An 18,377-nucleotide genomic window follows, 5' to 3' on the forward strand; every position below is an offset into this window, starting at 1 on the left:
CTGGGTAGGTTAAATAAAAATATTTTGCAGGAAACCGTATTTCCTCAAGGCGACGGATTGTGACTGATGCAAAACAACACAAGTGTGAAAGCAGCCTAAAATGGATGCAATGGATCAGTTAAAAAAACAGATCCGTTGTATGTTTTTTGTTCTGTGTGAAAGGTCATTTGGTAGTGAAGAGAGAGGTGAAGATCCTGCTGTACGCATATGACCTCCGGCTGCTTTCCCCCATCCGAGAAAGGCCTCCGAGATAGCCTGGCTGTGCTAGAAACATTCAGCACCACATGGGCTTCGCCCATCAAACAAAAGAAGACTAAAGTCATGGTGTTTCAGAAGAGAAATTATAACAAAACCTCCACTCCCTCCCTCACACTAAATGGCGCCACACTGGAGAAGACCAGCAGCTATACCTACCTCGGCGGTCTGGAGCTAAGCCAAACCGGGAGCCTCAAGCAACCAGCAGAGACCCTAAAAGGGAAAGCATGCAGAACCTTTTATGCCATCAGAAGACAACTGTACCACCTCAAACCACCTCTCAGAGTCTGGCAGCGAGGTATGGGGCCCAGTGACCTATCCAAACCAGACAAAGTGGGATTCCAGCCCAACCGAAGTCTTCCATCTGGAGTTCTGCAAATATCTCCTCCAAGTCCATCGTAGCACCTCAAACATAGCCTGTCAGGCAGAGCTGGGCCGATTCCCCTTATGGCTCAGTATACACAATAGGGCGCTATCACACCAGGCGCACATACAGAACACCAACCCCAGCTCCTACCATCATAAAGCCCTGCTGAGCCAGAGCCCAGAGCAAGCCAGGAACCCTGGCAGCCAGTACAGCCAAAGTCAGCAACACACCCTGACAAAAGCCCAAATAAAAGATCTCAGAGAGCTGCAAGATGCAATACATAGAGGACTGGAAGAGTGAATTAGAGAACTCACCATCTACCGGTTACTGCCGAGGGACTACACTCTGGCCCCACACCTGGAGAGGTTACGCCACCCCAAAGACAGACAGACTGAATGCCCACAGCCTAGAGGTGGAAACAGGGCGTCACGGACAGACATACAAGCCGCGGGAGAACAGACTGTGCCAGCACTGCCAGCAGGGGGCTCTAGAGGACGAGGCGCATTTCCTGCTACACTGTAACAAATACTCATAAGTGAGGGCCTCCCACTTCCAGAAACTTACCACTCATACCCCAGACTTTCCATCCATGGACGAGGAGAGGAAAGTCTGCATCCTACTAGAGGAAGAAGACTCAATGGTGGAGATCGCTGCCTAATATGTCATCACATGTCATAAGCTGAGGGGTAGTAAAGACCTCCAAATGGACCATCATTCTCCAAATTGTGGCCTCAACACCCCATTCCCACAACCCTAACCCACTCCCCTGCTTTGGAAATACTAATTGTATTTTGGTCCTGCCAATAAAGCCTATTTGATTTGAGGGAGAGCGAGAGAGGGAGAAAGAGAGCGCTCGAGAGAGCTCAAGAGAGAGAGCGAGCGCACGAGAAAGAGAGAGCGAGAGAGCGCGTGAGAAAGGGAGGGAGAGAGCGCGAGAGAGGGAGGGAGAGAGCGTGAGAAAGTGAGAGACAGCGAGAGGGGGTGGGAGAGAGAGCGCGAGAGAAAGCACGAGAGAGAGAGAGCGTGAGAGAGCAAGTGCGAGAGTGGGAGGGAGCACGAGAGAGAGGGTGAGGTAGAGAGAGGGAGGGAGCGAGAGAGAGCACGCGCGCGAGAGAGTGATAGAGAGGGAGCACGAGAGAGAGAGCACGTGAGAGAGCGCGCGAGAGAGAGCGCGAGAGAGAGAGCGCGAGAGAGCGAGAGAGGGAGGAAGAGAGCAAGAGAGAGAGCGCGAGAGAGGGAGGGAGAAAGCGCGAGAGAGGGAGGGAGAGAGAGAGCGCGAGAGAGGGAGGGAGAGAGCGCGAGAGAGGGAGGGAGAGAGCGCAAGAGAGTGAGAGACAGCGAGAGGGGGTGGGAGAGAGAGTGCGAGAGAGAGAGCACGAGAGAGCGCGCGAGAGAGCAAGTGCGAGACAGAGAGAGGGAGGGAGCGCGAGAGAGAGGGAGAGCGAGAGAATGAGAGATAGAGAGAGCGAGAGAGGGAGAGATAGAGAGAGCGAGAGAGGGAGAGATAGAGAGAGCGAGAGAGGGAGAGATAGAGAGAGAGGGAGAGATAGAGAGAGAGGGAGAGATAGAGAGAGCGAGAGAGGGAGAGATAGAGAGCGCGAGAGAGGGAGAGATAGAGAGAGGGAGCGAGAAAGAGGGAGCGCAAGAGAGCGTGAGAGAGAGCACGCGAGAGAGCGCGAGAGAGAGAGAGAGAGAGCGAGAGAGAGGGAGGAGCGAGAGAGAGAGGGAGAGACAGAGAGCGAGAAAGGAGGAAGAGAGCAAGAGAGAGCGCGAGCGAGAGAGCGAGATATTTGTGAATTCATCTCTGGTTAGTGGTTACAATGCAGGCTCAGTACAAGTTGTGGCAGGCTAAGTTCACATTTCCGCTAAAATCTATCAGTCACAATCCGCTGCTCTTGTAAACAACGGAATCCGTTTAGCGGATTCCGCTGCTCCCATAGACTTGTATGAGCAGCGGATTGTGACTGATGATGCTGTGTTGCACCCTCCGCCCGACTGATCCCCCCGCCGGGCGGGGGGAACGCAGCATGTAACGTTTTTTGAGCAGCGAGATCCGTCGGATTTCGCTGCGCATGCTCTCTGGCTCCCTGCACACGTCACCAGCTTTGGTTGGTTACCCGATATTTACCCTGGTTACGGTGCAAGGAGCCAGCGCTAAGCGGTGTAGGCCCGTAACCAAGGTAAATATCGGGTAACCAAGGTAAACATCGGGTGCTTTGCTGTTACCCGATATTTAGGCTGGTTACGTGTGCAGGGAGGCCGACACTTCCCCGCTCGGCCCCGCCCCCTCCCGCACTCCGCACATGTATGTACACACACACACACACACACACACCTGTCCCCAGCCATGCAGACAAGCACTGCCACTGACACCCTCGTCTGGCCCCGCCCCCCGCTTGGCTCCGCCCCCTCCCGCACTTTGCATGTGCACACATACATACATACATACATACATACATACATGCACATACACACACTCACTCACTCACACATACACTCACCTGTCCCCAGCCATGCAGACCGCAGCACTTCCACTGACATCCTCAGCGCCTGGCCCTGCCCCCCGCTCGGCTCCGCCCCCTCCCGCATTCAGCATGTGTGTATACACACACACACACACACACACACACACACTCACTCACTCACTCACTCACCTGTCCTGCAGTCCCTGCGGCACTGACGTCCTCAGTGCCACGGCCCCGCTCGGCTCCCCTCCCCCCCGAACTCCGCCCCCCGCACACAACGGAATCCGACAAAGAATTCTGTTCTTTGTCATCCGTTGAACAGCGCATCAGTCACATGCGTCAAGCGACGCATGTGACTGATACAAAACAACGGAAATGTGAACTTAGGCTGGTTTCACACTACGTTTATTTAACATCCGTCAATAACGTTTTTTTAGCGGAAAAACGGATCCAGTGCAAATGCGTTTTCACTTCAATGCATTTGCAATGGACTCGCGTTAACATGCGTTCACCTGCGTTTGCGTGCGTTATAGTGAGGATCCAGCGACTTGCAGTTTTTTAACATCTTTCAAAAACGCTACTTGTAGCGTTTTTGAGCTGCGTCCAAATACTGCAAATTGCTGGATTCTGACTATACTACATGCAAACGCAGGTGAACGCTGCATGCTGATAGACAGGATCCTGCTTGCTCTACTGAGCATGCCCAGAACCAGTCTCGCGTGATCTGTCTCTCTCTCCTCTTCCCTCCCTCACCCTCTCTCTCTCTATCTCTGTCTTTCCCCCTTCCTCCCCTGTCTCTCTCTCCCACCTGAGAGCTGCGGACACTCGTAACCAAGGTAAATATCGGGTAACCACTTCTCTTAGTTACCCGATGTTTACGTTGGTAACGTGTGCAGACAGCCCTGCTCCTAGCAGCTGCAGACACTCGTAACCAAGATAAATATCGGGTATCCAAGCCCGATGTTTACCTTGGTTACCAGCGTCTGCAGCTGTCAGAAGCCTCCTCCCAGTCTAGTTCCCCTCACTCCCGATCACATGACTCCAATGCCCGCCCCTAAACATCCAGTGACAAGATCCTGCAAAATAACAGATGCGTTTGCATGCGTTTTTTGCTGTAAAAGCAGGATCCACTTTTGCAGCAAAAAAACGTTCATGACGCATGTTAAATAAACGTAGTGTGAAACCAGCCTTAGCCTAAGGCTACTTTCACACATCCGGTTTGAGCCGTGCGGCTCAATCCGGCTGTGAAACCTATGCAAAGGATGCGGTGAAAACACCGCATCCTTTGCATTAAGTTGTTACATGCGGCCGGTCCGGTTTTTTCCGGTTGCGGCACGCTACTGAGCATGCGAAGTGGAAAAAACCGCATGCGGCGGCCGGATGCGTTTTTTTTCCGTATCGCGCCGCATCCGGCATCCATAGGCATGCATTGAAAATGCGCCGCAGCGGCCGGATGCGGCGCGATGCGGTTTTTTTTTGCCGGAGCAAAAAACGTTGCAGGGAACGTTCTATCCGGCCGCCGCATTTATTTATTTTGCCGCATCCGGAAAAAAACGGATGCACTGCAAAGCCATCAGGTACAATCCGGTTACAATGCAAGTCTATGGGGATAAACCGGATGCGATACCGGATCCGGTTTTCCCGTTTTTTTCCGGATTGTACCTGATGGGAAAAAACTGATGTGTGAAAGTAGCCAAGGCATAGTTACTTAGGATTACCATGTATACAGAGCACCTAACTATACACAGTACAACGGAGAGCAGAGGCTGACAGAACAGGCGCTGCCCTGCACGATGGAAGTCCTGGCCATTACTATATAATACTGTACTGTATATAGATTATGATATACTCAGTGTCCCGGCTCAGAGCTGCATATAGCAGTGATCACATATTAGCCGCGCCCTTTAGGAAATGTACGGTACATACGGTACTCTTCTGGTGGGCGGTACTTGCAGATGCTGGCAACCAATAGCGGAATGTGTGGGAGGGTCTATAGGAGAAAGAGGGCGGGTTTACAGGAGAGCGAAGGCGGGTCAGGTACCAGCCGTATAAAGTTCCGGCACCTCTATTCCCAATGCCAGGACGGGTGTGTGTGTAGTAAGTTGCTGCAGATGGCGAGTGTGGAAACAAACAGCGCCTCACTCACCCGTAGCCAGCTCACCGGCCCTCACGTCCACTATGTCTTGCAGAGTACAGAAGCCTGCAGCGACCAGTCTCGCCCTTACAGAAGGCGCCAAGGGAAAGCTCCCGAGCTCACGCTGCATACTACAGGCGGTCACCCGTTGGCCGGCGGGAAGGCTGGCGCCAGCAATGCATGCTGCCCGGAAAGGGTTCCAGCGGTGACTGCACGAGCCCGAACTGCTCCCCGCAATAGGGAGCGCCACCTGCTGGCTCCTCACTTGTATTGCAGCTCAATGGCTCTGCTTGTTGTCCATCATCCCCCCTGCAATAGTGAGCGCCACCTGCTGCTTTTCGCTTGTATTGCAGGTCAATGGCTCTGCTTGTAGTGCAGGCTATGTGCCCACGGTACTCTGTACCTGCTGATTTACTTGCATTTTCTAGATAAATATGCAGGTATTAGCAAGTGTAGACACTCCCCATGTTATCCTATGGGACATGGGGAGTGCTGTGTCCATGCTGCGGAAAGTGCGGCTGCCGACCATGCTGCGGATGTCCGCATCCGCAGGTATAATTACATGTCAATTTTTCATGCGGAATTACCTGCGGATGTCCCGGCCCTCCGCTATGGAGATAGAGGTCGGGACGTCCGCAGGTAAGCCGCATGAATGTCCGCATGTTTCCCGCAGCTATTCTGCTGGAATCTCGCAGCTAAAATAGCTGCGGGCAGCTGCGGGAAACATGCGCTCGTACCTGCGGATACATCCGCAGGTACGAGCGCCCGGCCCTGTGCGCACTTATTTTCTGCGGTTTTGCTGCATGTTTCGCTGCAGAAAATGTTCATAGCATCTCTGCAGTGATTCACCAGCAAAACCTATGGGAAAAAACATCCTGTGCGCACTATGTGGATTTTGACAGCTGCATGTTTTGCTGTGGGATTCCCACAGCAAAAACAATTGCATGTCACTTCTTTTCCGCACGGCGCTGCGGGATTTTCTGCAATGTTATCGTGAAATCCCACAGGGAAGTGATGTCATTACAGGAAGAGGAAGCGGAGCAGACACACACATCACAGACATAGAACACAGACACATCACTCACTACACATACAAATGAAACGGAAATATAGAAAAAAAAAAACGCGGCGGCCCGGTATTCTCAGGCTGGGGAGGACGGGGGGCAGGGTTAATGTCCCCCCTCCTCCTGCAGTCGAGAATATTATTATATACCATATTATGATACCCAGTAAAGATAAAACATACGGTTACTGGCTGCGGCCCCCAGCCATTTGCTTATCTTGGCTGTGTATCAAAATGAGAGGAACTGTATGCGGCTTTTTCTTAATTATTTAAAAAAACGACGTGGGGTCCCCTCCAATTTTAATACCCAGCCATATGGGGCTGATATTCTTAGGTTGGAGAGACCCATGTTTATTGCCCCCCAGCCTAAAAATAGCAGCCTGCAGCTGCCAAGAATTGTCGCATCCATTAGATGTGACAATCCCAACACTTTACCCCGCTCATCCCGATTGCCCTTGTATGGTGGCAATCGGGGTAATAAGGGGTTAATCGTAGATCACAGCTGCCACTAAAGCTGGTGTCACACTAAACGACAGCGACAACGACGTCGCTGTTACGTCACCATTTTCGGTGACGTAACAGCGACCTTGTAAGTCGCTGTTATGATCGCTGCTTAGCTGTCAAACACAGCAGAAGCAGCGATCATAAGGTCGCTGTGCTACATGTGCAGAGAGCAGGGAGCCGCGCTTAGCGCTGGCTCCTTGCTCTCCTGCAGCACACATCGGGTTAATTAACCCGATGTGTGCTGCATCTACATGTCACAGTTCAGAGAGCAGGGAGCCGCGCTTAGCGCTGGCTCCTTGCTCTCCTGCAGCACACATCGGGTTAATTAACCCGATGTGTGCTGCATCTACATGTCACAGTTCAGAGAGCAGGGAGCCGCGCTTAGCGCTGGCTCCTTGCTCTCCTTGCTACAGTATGCATCGGGTTAATTACCCGATGCATAGTGCAGCCACATGTCACAGTGCAGGAGCCGGCACTGGCAGCAAGAGCGGAGGCTGGTAACCAGCGTAAACATCGGGTAACCAGGGAAAGGTCTTCCCTTGGTTACCCGATGTTTACGCTGGTTACAGCTTACCGCAGCTGCCAGTGCCGGCTCCTGATCGCTTCATTTCGTCGCTCTCTCGCTGTCACACACAGCGATGTGTGTGTCACAGCGGGAGAGTGACGACCAAAAAATGAAGCTGGACATTCAGCAACGACCGGCGACCTCACAGCAGGGGCCAGGTCGTTGCTGGATGTCACACACAGCGACAGCGACGGGACGTCGCTGCAACGTCACAGAAAATGGTGACGTAGCAGCGACGTCGTTGTCGTCGTCGTTATGTGTGACACCAGCTTAAGCTCTAGATTAGTGATGGGGAGGGTCTGAGACTAATTACTGATTACTAATCTGTAAGTGAAAGTAAATAAACTCCACAAAAATCCTTTATTTGGCATAAAATACAATAAAACACCCTATTTCAACACTTTATTAACCACCAAAACACCCCTGCAGGTCCGACGTAATTCACACAAGGTCCTACGATGATTCACGATTGCAGCTTTGCTACATTTGAAGCTCACAGCGAGCGCCATAGAACATGACCACACGCTGTGAGCTTCAGGCAGAGAGTGAATGAGCTGTGCAATCAAAGGTGACATCACTCAAGCTGGGGGCACAGCTGGAGGTGAGGTGAGGTCACTGACGTTACTGAGCTGTGTGAATTTCAAGTGTTTTTGGTGTAATGTTTTTGTTATTTTTGTATCTTGCACCTTGTATTCTGATGCTTTTCATAAAATTTGTTGAGTTTTTACCACTGACAACCCTTCGCAATAAAACCGTTACATAAAACTAGTGGTCTGCAGTGTGCTTTACATTTACTTATAGCTTTACTGTAGCATCTGATCACACTATTTCTGTCTCACGAAGAAGAAAAAAAATACATTTTTTAAAAAAAACAAAGCTGTTTTTGTGACTTTTGTGTTGTGGTTGTAGCAATGTTATCACATCCATTTCAGTACAATGTAGCCACAATATGACACAATTTCTGGTCTCACATTGGTGCATATTTATTATCCATGTTTGCGCTGTCTGTCTTACAAAGCTCTAAATTTAAGAGGTTCATGCAATCTGCGTAAACCAAAATCACACTTACGAGTGAGTCGCATCGCCTGCACGGCCGCAGACTCTCCGGACACGAGCATCTCTGCTGCATAGAAATACATGCAGCTCAACCGCTCCTGTCAAGAGAGTGTGTGGCCGTGCAGGGTGATGTGATGAGAGTCACTTGCAAGTGTGACTTTGGCCTAATTGTTGACATCTGGTGCCAAGAGTGTGGGCCACAATTTTGGCGTATTGGGCACACGACAAGCCAGACTCCCACTTCTGCCACATACCCTTTCTACCACACCAAACCTATACTCGGACAAGACAATGTATGTGGTGCAAGTAATTGAACCAGCTTTCTGGCGCAGTGGACTTGATAAATATGCCACACTTGAGTGATTGTGTATTCCCAAGGGTAGGGGCAAACGTCTGTGCTATATTGTGTGCATGTCATTGGGTGTTTTTTAGTTTGTGCTTTTATCATGTCAGAGTTTTGCTGCCAAAATAATGTATTTTTTGGTGATCCTGTGACATTAATGCAATGGTTCAGGAGGTAAAGTTGTGTAGTTTTTTTTATTGGGGGGTGCGCTGTCACTGCACGAAATGCCCTGGAAATTTGCAGCCAACCGCCCAGCAGACAAATCACAATGAAGTAGCCTGCTCTTCTCAGTGATGTCACAGAAAAGATAAGAACCAGCTATCAGGTACTACAGGAGGGTGGGTTTTTTGTCCTGATTGGTGTTTTTAGTCCCTTCACACACAGCTCTGATGGGTCCCAGTGCAAAGTTTGGACCTGGGCTCCGGCCCCTCCACATACACCGACACTCTTGTCTCTTTCCCTCAGCACCCAGGTTTCCCATGATCTGAAATCCCTCTTTCTATCAGAACCCAGCTTTCCTATGTTCTGATATCCATCTTGTCCTCGGCACCCTGCTTCCCCATGCCCTGCTATACATATTTCTCTCGGCGCCCAGCCTTCCTATATCAGAGCATGGGAAAGCTGGGTGCTGAAAGAAGATGTAAAGCAGAGCATGGGAAAGCTGGGTGCTGAGGGAAAGAGCCTTGTTCCCATAGCATAAAACTTTCCCATCCCATGCTTGTATCTTTGTCCCCCCTCGTATATAGCTCTCCAAATACTATAATGGCTCTCACATAGCCTTCCATATAGTGTAAAGGGTCTCACACAACCCTTCATATATTAGAATGCACCCCCATAGTCCTCCATGTAGTATTATACATTTCCCATAGTCCTCCATGTATTATAATTCACCACTTAGTCCTTCATATATTATAATGCACCCCATAGTCCTCCATGTTTTATAATGCACCACCATAGTCCATGTATAAGGTAGCCCCCATAGTCCTCCATATATTATAATGCAGCCCCCATAGTCATATATGTATTATAATGCAGGCCCATAGTCATCCATGTTTAATGCACCCCTATAGTCCATGTGCAAGGTGTCCTTCATATTGCATTATGCAGCCCCATAGTCTTCCATGTATAATGCACCCCTATAGTTCATGCATAAGGTGTCCTTCATGTTTTATTATGCAGCCTCATAGACCTCCATCTATAATGCGGTCCCATAGGCCTCTGGCCTACCGTGTACTCACTGATTAAAAAACAAACAAATAATAAGTACTCACCTCTCCTCGTTCCTCCGCTGCACCGGTCAGAGCATCCTCCCGTCCCGCGCTCTGTGCTCTTCAGTCTCAACACAGCAGGTCGCACAGGAGTGACGTCACTACACACAGCTGCACTGAGACGTCGATCACAGGCCCAGAGGGAGAATGATGAAGTATGGAGTGGAGCTCGTCGCTCGATGCTTCATCATTGTTGTGTGTGATGACGGCAAGGGGGACAGCCGCCGTTGACAGCGGGCCCCCCTGACTCATGGGCCATATTGCAGCCGCATGTTCTGCCACTGAAAAGTGCAGCTCCTCTCTCACAGAGAGGAGCCGGCTCTGATCTCAGGGCGGGCGCCTGGCCCCTAACCTGCCGGGCCCTGCCGCGATGATGACCTCTGTGACCGCGGTTGTTATGCCCCTGACTGCTGACAAGATGGTACAAGAACCCAAGCTGGAAATAGAGCGCTGGGAACTTGATTAGTTAGTTATATCTTGAGAAAGTGTATCAATAAGTTTTATATTTTAAACATATCTAAGTATATTTTCATGTGCAACCTCTTTAAATTTTATGACTTTCCCGTAGTTGCCCACTGCATCTTTACATTGCAGTGCAATGTCATGTTGAATACCAGAGGTCTCAAACACGCAGCTCGTGGGCCGCATGCAGCCCCTGAGGCTGCTTTTTGCCGCCCGCAGACCCCGTGACCATCGCGGCTTTATGCTGAGGGTTGGCGCCAGAAGGACTTTACTGCATTTGAATCCATTTGCGGTGCCGCGCAGAGGAGCTTTTAGCGCTATTCCAGTTGCTGCTGCTGTCTGCCAATCAGATGCAAGGAGGTGACGTCATACAGCGACGTCACTTCCTTGCATCTGATTGGCAGGCAGCAGCCATTGGTCCAGACTCTGGATTCAAATGCAGTAAAGTTCCTGCCGGCGCTGACCCTCAGCATAGAGCCGCGATCGTCCCGGGCCTCTCAGGACCTGCTGCGTCCTGGATGCAGTGGGTCCTGATCGGCGGGACCGCAAGTTTCCTCCTTAGGAGACCGCAGCTGCCCGTGCCCGCGATCAGGGTTCGGGCCGCTGCGGTCTCCTCGCTGTGTTCTCACTTGGGAGGACGCTTCTGACTCCGCAGCATAAATTTACATGCTGCAGCCCCTGAATGCCGCACCGCAAGTAAGTTTTCACTGCGGGCAGTACACGCAGAGTGGGCATGGGGGTTTAGAAATACAATGCCCACTATGCTTGTACTGTACATAGCAGGGTTTTGGATGCAGCTGAAGCATGCTGCATCCAAAACTCTGCAAATACTGATCGTGGGCAAACAGGGAACGGAGGAAAGGTGAGGAGAATTTTTTTTGTTTGCGTATTACTACAGGGATGGGCTGAATACTACAGGGATGGGCTGAATACTACAAGGATGGCCACAATACTACAGGGATGGGCTGAATACTACAAGGATGGCAACAATACTACAGGGATGGACAGAATACTACAGGGATGGGAATAATACTATAGGGATGGCCACAATACTACAGGGATGGGGAGAATACTATAGGGATGGCCACAATACTACAGAGCACAATACTACAGGGATGGGCAGAATAATACAAGGATGGGCAGAATACTACAGGGATGGGCAGAATACTACAGGGATGGCCAAAATACTACAGGGATGACCACAATACTACAGAGCACAATACTACAGGGATGGGCTGAATACTACAGGGACGAGCTGAATACTACAGGGATGGCCACAATACTATAGGGATGGGCAGAATACTGCAGGGATGGCCACAATACTACAGGGATGGCCACAATACTACAGAGCACAATACTACAGGGATGGGCAGAATACTACAGGTATGGGCAGAATACTACAGAGCACAATATTACAAGGATGGGCAGAATACTACAAGGATGGGCACAATACTACAAGGATGGGCCAATATTACTGGGCACAATACTACAAGGATGGGCACAATATTACTGGGCACAATACTACATGGCACAAGGATGGGTTGAATACTACAGGGCACTATACCACAAGGATGAGCACCTTACTACAGGGCACACGGATGGGGACATTACTGCAGCATGGGCATATTACTACAAGATGTTGGCTAAGATTACTATATGATGCTGCTAATTGTAAAACAATATAACAAGAAGGTGATAAAATGTAAAAAAAAAAAAATTCATACAGCATGACATTTTTTTTTACATTAAAAATGCTTTTTTATATATAAACTTAACAAAAAAAGTGCACGTTAGTTATAATATACAAGCAAAAAATGTTTAAACATGTGGTCCAAAGAAAGTTGTCCAAAGATGTATAGATAAAAACATGGATTCATTAAAAATGTTCACTTTGCCCTGCAAATAATGCGGCCCCCCTCAATTTTGTTTTTCTATATGCGGCCCATGCACCCAGCTGAGTTTGAGACCCCTGCTATAGAGACTGAATGGAGTGGAGCACTGCCACTGCATGCTAACAGGGATAAAAGGGCCCAGTTGTGTGGCTCAAAGTTATCAGCTTTTCCAACCGAGTGGGGAATTAATAAAAATAATGTCCAGAGAAAACAAGTTATCACCTATGCATAGGATTGGTAATAACTTGTTGATTGCTGATCAGCATAATAACACATTTATCCCCATTAGAACAGATTGTCAGTGCAGGGGTGTATTTAGGGGGAGGTGAGTGGGGTATTTGACCTGGGCACATCTGAAAGGTGGTGGCCATTGGGCCACCTAATACTGCGGTCCATAGTGTTTCCCCAGTTGCTGCATTTTGCCACCCTGTAGTTGGAGTTGGCTGTTCTCTGAGCTGGCTGTTAAGTTGACTGCCAGCTCAGAGAAGGTGCAGCGCGTCTTTTAGTGTTGATTATAATTGAAGCCCTGACTGCAGGCACTTCTGGGTCAGCGCGACATCAGCAGCGTGATCAGGTCATCTGCTCACGCTGCTGATGTCACTCGTCGGCACCACAAAGGCACAAACAATCTTGTCTGTAAGTGCGCCAGTGAAGCTGAAGACACTGAAGATCTATTGTGATGGGGGATTTGAGAACACAGTTTGGGGAGCAAGGTGAGGGCAATGGATGCTGGCACAGAATGGGGAGCAAGGTGGGAAGAAATTTAAAGACACAGTCTGGGGATCAAGGGGGAGAGAAACTTGACACAGTTTGGGTAACGAGGAAGTGATGACTGCGGACAGCATGAGTGGGTGGATGTATGAGGACAGAGTATGAGAGGTAATGGATGCAGACACAGTATCGTGAGTGAGGGGAAGAAGAATGGTGTGAGCACAGTATGGGGAGCGAGGGGGAATGTATTAGGAAAAACAATGAGGAGCAGGTGGGAATGTATGCATACACCAGGGGTGGGGAACTTTCTTTCTGCCAAGGGCCATTTGGAAAATTCTACCAACCTATGGGGGCTGCACAAAATTATCAATGTGAAAATGACCCTGCTATATTTGGTCAAACAATTAATTAACTCACCCCTACTGTGGTGGCTGGAGCTGCTTCTCTTTGGTGCAGCTGCTATGTTTGGTAATACTAATCATGTTTCTTCTCACAGCTGCTTTTTTAGGTTTGTTTCGGTCTGGAGCACAGTCAACTCCTTGTGATAATAAGATTGGTAAATCATATACATCACATAACAAATGCTGTATATACATCCCAGGAGATGCTGGAGGCAAACACATCACATGGGAAACACTGGGACTGCTGTATATACATCACAGGAGACGTTGAAGGCATATACATCACTGGAGAGGCTGGGGGCATATACATCACATAGGAGACACTGGGACTGACATATACACATCAGATAGAAGACGCTGGGACTGCTGTATATACATCACAGGAGACACTGGAGGCACATACATCACATGAGCGGTTAGGGACATATATATGCCCCCAGCCCCTCCTGTGATGTAAATGCCCACAGCTTCTCCTGTAATGTAAATGCCCACAGCCCCTTCTGTGATGTAAATGCCCCCAGTTCCTCCTGTGTTGTGTATGTCCCCAGTGTCTCCTGTGATGTATATGCCACCAGCATCTCCAATGTGATGTATAAGTCACAGGAGACGCTGGGGCATACACATCACAGGAGATGCTGGAGGAAAACACAAGAGGGGCTGAGGGGGCATACACATCACATGAGACACTAGGGGCATAAACAGCACAAGAGGGGCTGGGGGGCACACACAATGCAAGAGGGGCTGGGGCACAGACATCACAAGAGGCTGAGGGCACAGACATCACTGGGGGCACAGACATCACAAGAGGGACTGGGGCACAGACATTACAAGAGGGGCTGTAGGCACAGACATCAAAAGAGGGGCTGTAGGCACAGACATCACAAACAGGGGCTAGGGCACAGACATTACAAGAGGGGCTGGGGCACAGACATCACTGGGGGCATCAACATCACTGGGGAGGCACATACATCACTGGGAGGACTGGGGGCACGGACAGCACTTTCAGAGCATGGACATCACTACTAGGGGCATAGACATCACTGGGGGAACACAACACTGGGAGTGATACACAGCATTGGGAGGGCACAGGGCATAGGGGGGGGGGGGCGCACAGCACTGAGGAGGCTGCACACAGCACTTGCAGAGCCCTGATATCGCTGGGGGGACACAAACCTGGGGTGATACACAGGATGGGTGAGGGGGGGACACAACACTGAGAGTTGCACACAACTCTGGGGGGTGGTACACAGAACTGGAAGGCCACAAAGCACTGAAGGGGTGGGCACACTGCTCCGGAGGGCAGATGGGTGGGCACTCCGCTCCAGAGGGCAGAGGGGCGGGCACACTGCTCCGGAGGGCAGAGGGGTGGGCACACCGCTCAGAGGGCAGAGAAGCAAGTTCACCGCTCGGAGGGCAGAGGGGCGGGCACAGCGCTCGGAGGGCAGAGGGGTGGGCACACACCACTGAGCACGCTGACACTGGACAGTGGGAGAGCCCATTGGTTCACACAAGCAGCGCATGTGGTGATTTAAAGGGCCAGCATCCCCAGCACTGTAGCCCCCGGGAATCTGCCCAAGGGCCGCATGAAAGGTCATCGTGGGTCGCATGCGGCCCGCGGGCCTGAGGTTCCCCACCCCTGGTGTAAGGGAACAGCCAGAATGGGACAATATGCCAAGGGGGAGTGTATATAGGGGGCACAGGATAGAGACTGAGCAGTATAGGGGGACAGAGTGTGAGGGGACAGTGTGAGGAGGGAGACCAGTCTGGAAAGGATAGGGCAGTGTGGAGGGCATGTATCAAAAGATGCACAGTGTGTGGGTCACATTTTTTTGCATTGAACACATGCATTTTGCATTATTTATTCAGAGGCACAGTGTAGGGCAGATATTTTTATTCAGGAGCATTATAATCACACTACTATTTTTAAGGGCATTGGGTTGGGATATGCTGCAGAACAGCAGAGAAGATGTAAGTCTGCAGGGACAAGCTGTGGATATGAAAAGTCATCTTGGCTTCTGGAAAAGATGAAGAAAAGAAAGTGAATAACTCCAATTAAGAACCGCGTCATATACAGTTAGGTCCAGAAATATTTGGACAGTGACACAATTTTCGCGAGTTGGGCTCTGCATGCCACCACATTGGATTTGAAATGAAACCTCTACAACAGAATTCAAGTGCAGATTGTAACGTTTAATTTGAAGGTTTGAACAAAAATATCTGATAGAAATTGTAGGAATTGTACACATTTCTTTACAAACACTCCACATTTTAGGAGGTCAAAAGTAATTGGACAAATAAACCAAACCCAAACAAAATATTTTTATTTTCAATATTTTGTTGCGAATCCTTTGGAGGCAATCACTGCCTTAAGTCTGGAACCCATGGACATCACCAAACGCTGGGTTTCCTCCTTCTTAATGCTTTGCCAGGCCTTTACAGCCGCAGCCTTCAGGTCTTGCTTGTTTGTGGGTCTTTCCGTCTTAAGTCTGGATTTGAGCAAGTGAAATGCATGCTCAATTGGGTTAAGATCTGGTGATTGACTTGGCCATTGCAGAATGTTCCACTTGTTTGCACTCATGAACTCCTGGGTAGCTTTGGCTGTATGCTTGGGGTCATTGTCCATCTGTACTATGAAGCGCCGTCCGATCAACTTTGTGGCATTTGGCTGAATCTGGGCTGAAAGTATATCCCGGTACACTTCAGAATTCATCCGGCTACTCTTGTCTGCTGTTATGTCATCAATAAACACAAGTGACCCAGTGCCATTGAAAGCCATGCATGCCCATGCCATCACGCTGCCTCCACCATGTTTTACAGAGGATGTGGTGTGCCTTGGATCATGTGCCGTTCCCTTTCTTCTCCAAACTTTTTTCTTCCCACCATTCTGGTACAGGTTGATCTTGGTCTCATCTGTCCATAGAATACTTTTCCAGAACTGAGCTGGCTTCATGAGGTGTTTTTCAGCAAATTTAACTCTGGCCTGTCTATTTTTGGAATTGATGAATGGTTTGCATCTAGATGTGAACCCTTTGTATTTACTTTCATGGAGTCTTCTCTTTACTGTTGACTTAGAGACAGATACACCTACTTCACTGAGAGTGTTCTGGACTTCAGTTGATGTTGTGAACGGGTTCTTCTTCACCAAAGAAAGTATGCGGCGATCATCCACCACTGTTGTCATCCGTGGACGCCCAGGCCTTTTTGAGTTCCCAAGCTCACCAGTCAATTCCTTTTTTCTCAGAATGTACCCGACTGTTGATTTTGCTACTCCAAGCATGTCTGCTATCTCTCTGATGGATTTTTTCATTTTTTTCAGCCTCAGGATGTTCTGCTTCACCTCAATTGAGAGTTCCTTAGACCGCATGTTGTCTGGTCACAGCAACAGCTTCCAAATGCAAAACCACACACCTATAATCAACCTCAGACCTTTTAACTACTTCATTGATTACAGGTTAACGAGGGAGACGCCTTCAGAGTTAATTGCAGCCCTTAGAGTCACTTGTCCAATTACTTTTGGTCCCTTGAAAAAGAGGAGGCTATGCATTACAGAGCTATGATTCCTAAACCCTTTCTCCGATTTGGATGTGAAAACTCTCATATTGCAGCTGGGAGTGTGCACTTTCAGCCCATATTATATATATAATTGTATTTCTGAACATGTTTTTGTAAACAGCTAAAATAACAAAACTTGTGTCACTGTCCAAATATTTCTGGACCTAACTGTATAAAGTACCTGGACGTAAATGTTTATTTGTAATATTGACTAATTCTCATCATTATTGTGTTTCCTATATGGTCAGCAGTCCAATGACGAATGACAACATCTCCCAGTATCTGGGTCATTCCACATCAAGTGGACCAGTTTTAAAAATCGTCCCCACTCGACCTTCTCCGATTTTGTTGAAAATTTATAAGGATGTACATGTATGTTTGAAAAGAGGTTCTGTACATTTTTAGCTTATATACCGATTCCAGATACTTAAAGTAGATATTGCTATAACCAGAGTCTTCACTACTTTTTAAAAACCATATACTTTATTAATATCTAAATGAACATACATACACAAAATTCAATAAAAATCAGGAGGGAAAAGGTAAGATAATTACCCCTATCCTTTCCCTTCCTACACTACAGGGGTCGGCGTCCTAATTATGAAGACGCCCCCGTTCCACGATAACTGACCCTGGATATGCCCTCCTTGCTAACATACGGGTGCATTCCCTCTCAAGATGAAAACACCCCCAAAGTAGTAACACCACAGTGAGGAAGAAGTGCTCAGTCAATAATGGCTAATTTGTCTATATAACCACTACGACATGTAGGGATTTGGGGCCTCGGGGTCAATGGTTGTCTGTAAGTCTGTGTGCTCAGTAGCAGATACAGGTAGATAGATAGTATAAATTAAGGTTTTGCTATTCAAGAATTGCCCAATTATAGATTTTGCTATGCAAGAAATGCCCGACGCGTTTCGCCCTTTTATATATTGATAATCAGGGACTCATCATGGGCTTTTCAACATTTTTTGGCAAATCTGAAACAACACAGAAACAATAGCACCCTCATTATCTTCAAGTCCAGTGATCCAATTAAATAACAAGTGTGAGTGTAAAGGCCCCGTCACACTAAGCAACATCGCTAGCAACATTGCTGCTAACGAACAACTTTTGTGACGTTGCTAGCGATGTTGCTGTGTGTGACATCCAGCAACAACCCGGCCCCTGCTGTGAGGTCGTTGGTTGTTGCTGAATGTCCTGGGCCATTTTTTAGTTGTTGCTGTCCCGCTGTGAAGCACAGATCGCTGTGTGTGACAGCGAGACAGCAACAACTAAATGTGCAGGCAGCAGGAGCCGGCTTCTGCGGAGGCTGGTATCCAATGTAAACATCGGGTAA

General features: G+C 49.0%; 2 protein-coding genes across 3 annotated transcripts in view; one reads left to right on the top strand and one right to left on the bottom strand.

Annotated features, from left to right (window-relative positions):
• RAD51C (RAD51 paralog C) overlaps positions 1-5,445 on the bottom strand; it is a 114,764-nt gene extending 109,319 nt beyond the window's left edge. For both annotated transcript variants that reach the window (XM_075336302.1, XM_075336301.1), the window contains exon 1: positions 5,234-5,445. In XM_075336302.1, coding sequence (XP_075192417.1) covers positions 5,234-5,351 — 118 coding nt within the window. In that variant the 5' untranslated portion in view covers positions 5,352-5,445. The remainder of the gene's footprint in view (positions 1-5,233) is intronic.
• Positions 1-18,377, top strand: part of TEX14 (testis expressed 14, intercellular bridge forming factor) — a 304,889-nt gene that overhangs the window by 192,577 nt on the left and 93,935 nt on the right. The window lies entirely within an intron of this gene.

Source organism: Anomaloglossus baeobatrachus, chromosome 2 (genome assembly GCF_048569485.1).
Source record: "Anomaloglossus baeobatrachus isolate aAnoBae1 chromosome 2, aAnoBae1.hap1, whole genome shotgun sequence".
Classification (NCBI taxonomy): Eukaryota; Metazoa; Chordata; class Amphibia; order Anura; family Aromobatidae; genus Anomaloglossus; species Anomaloglossus baeobatrachus.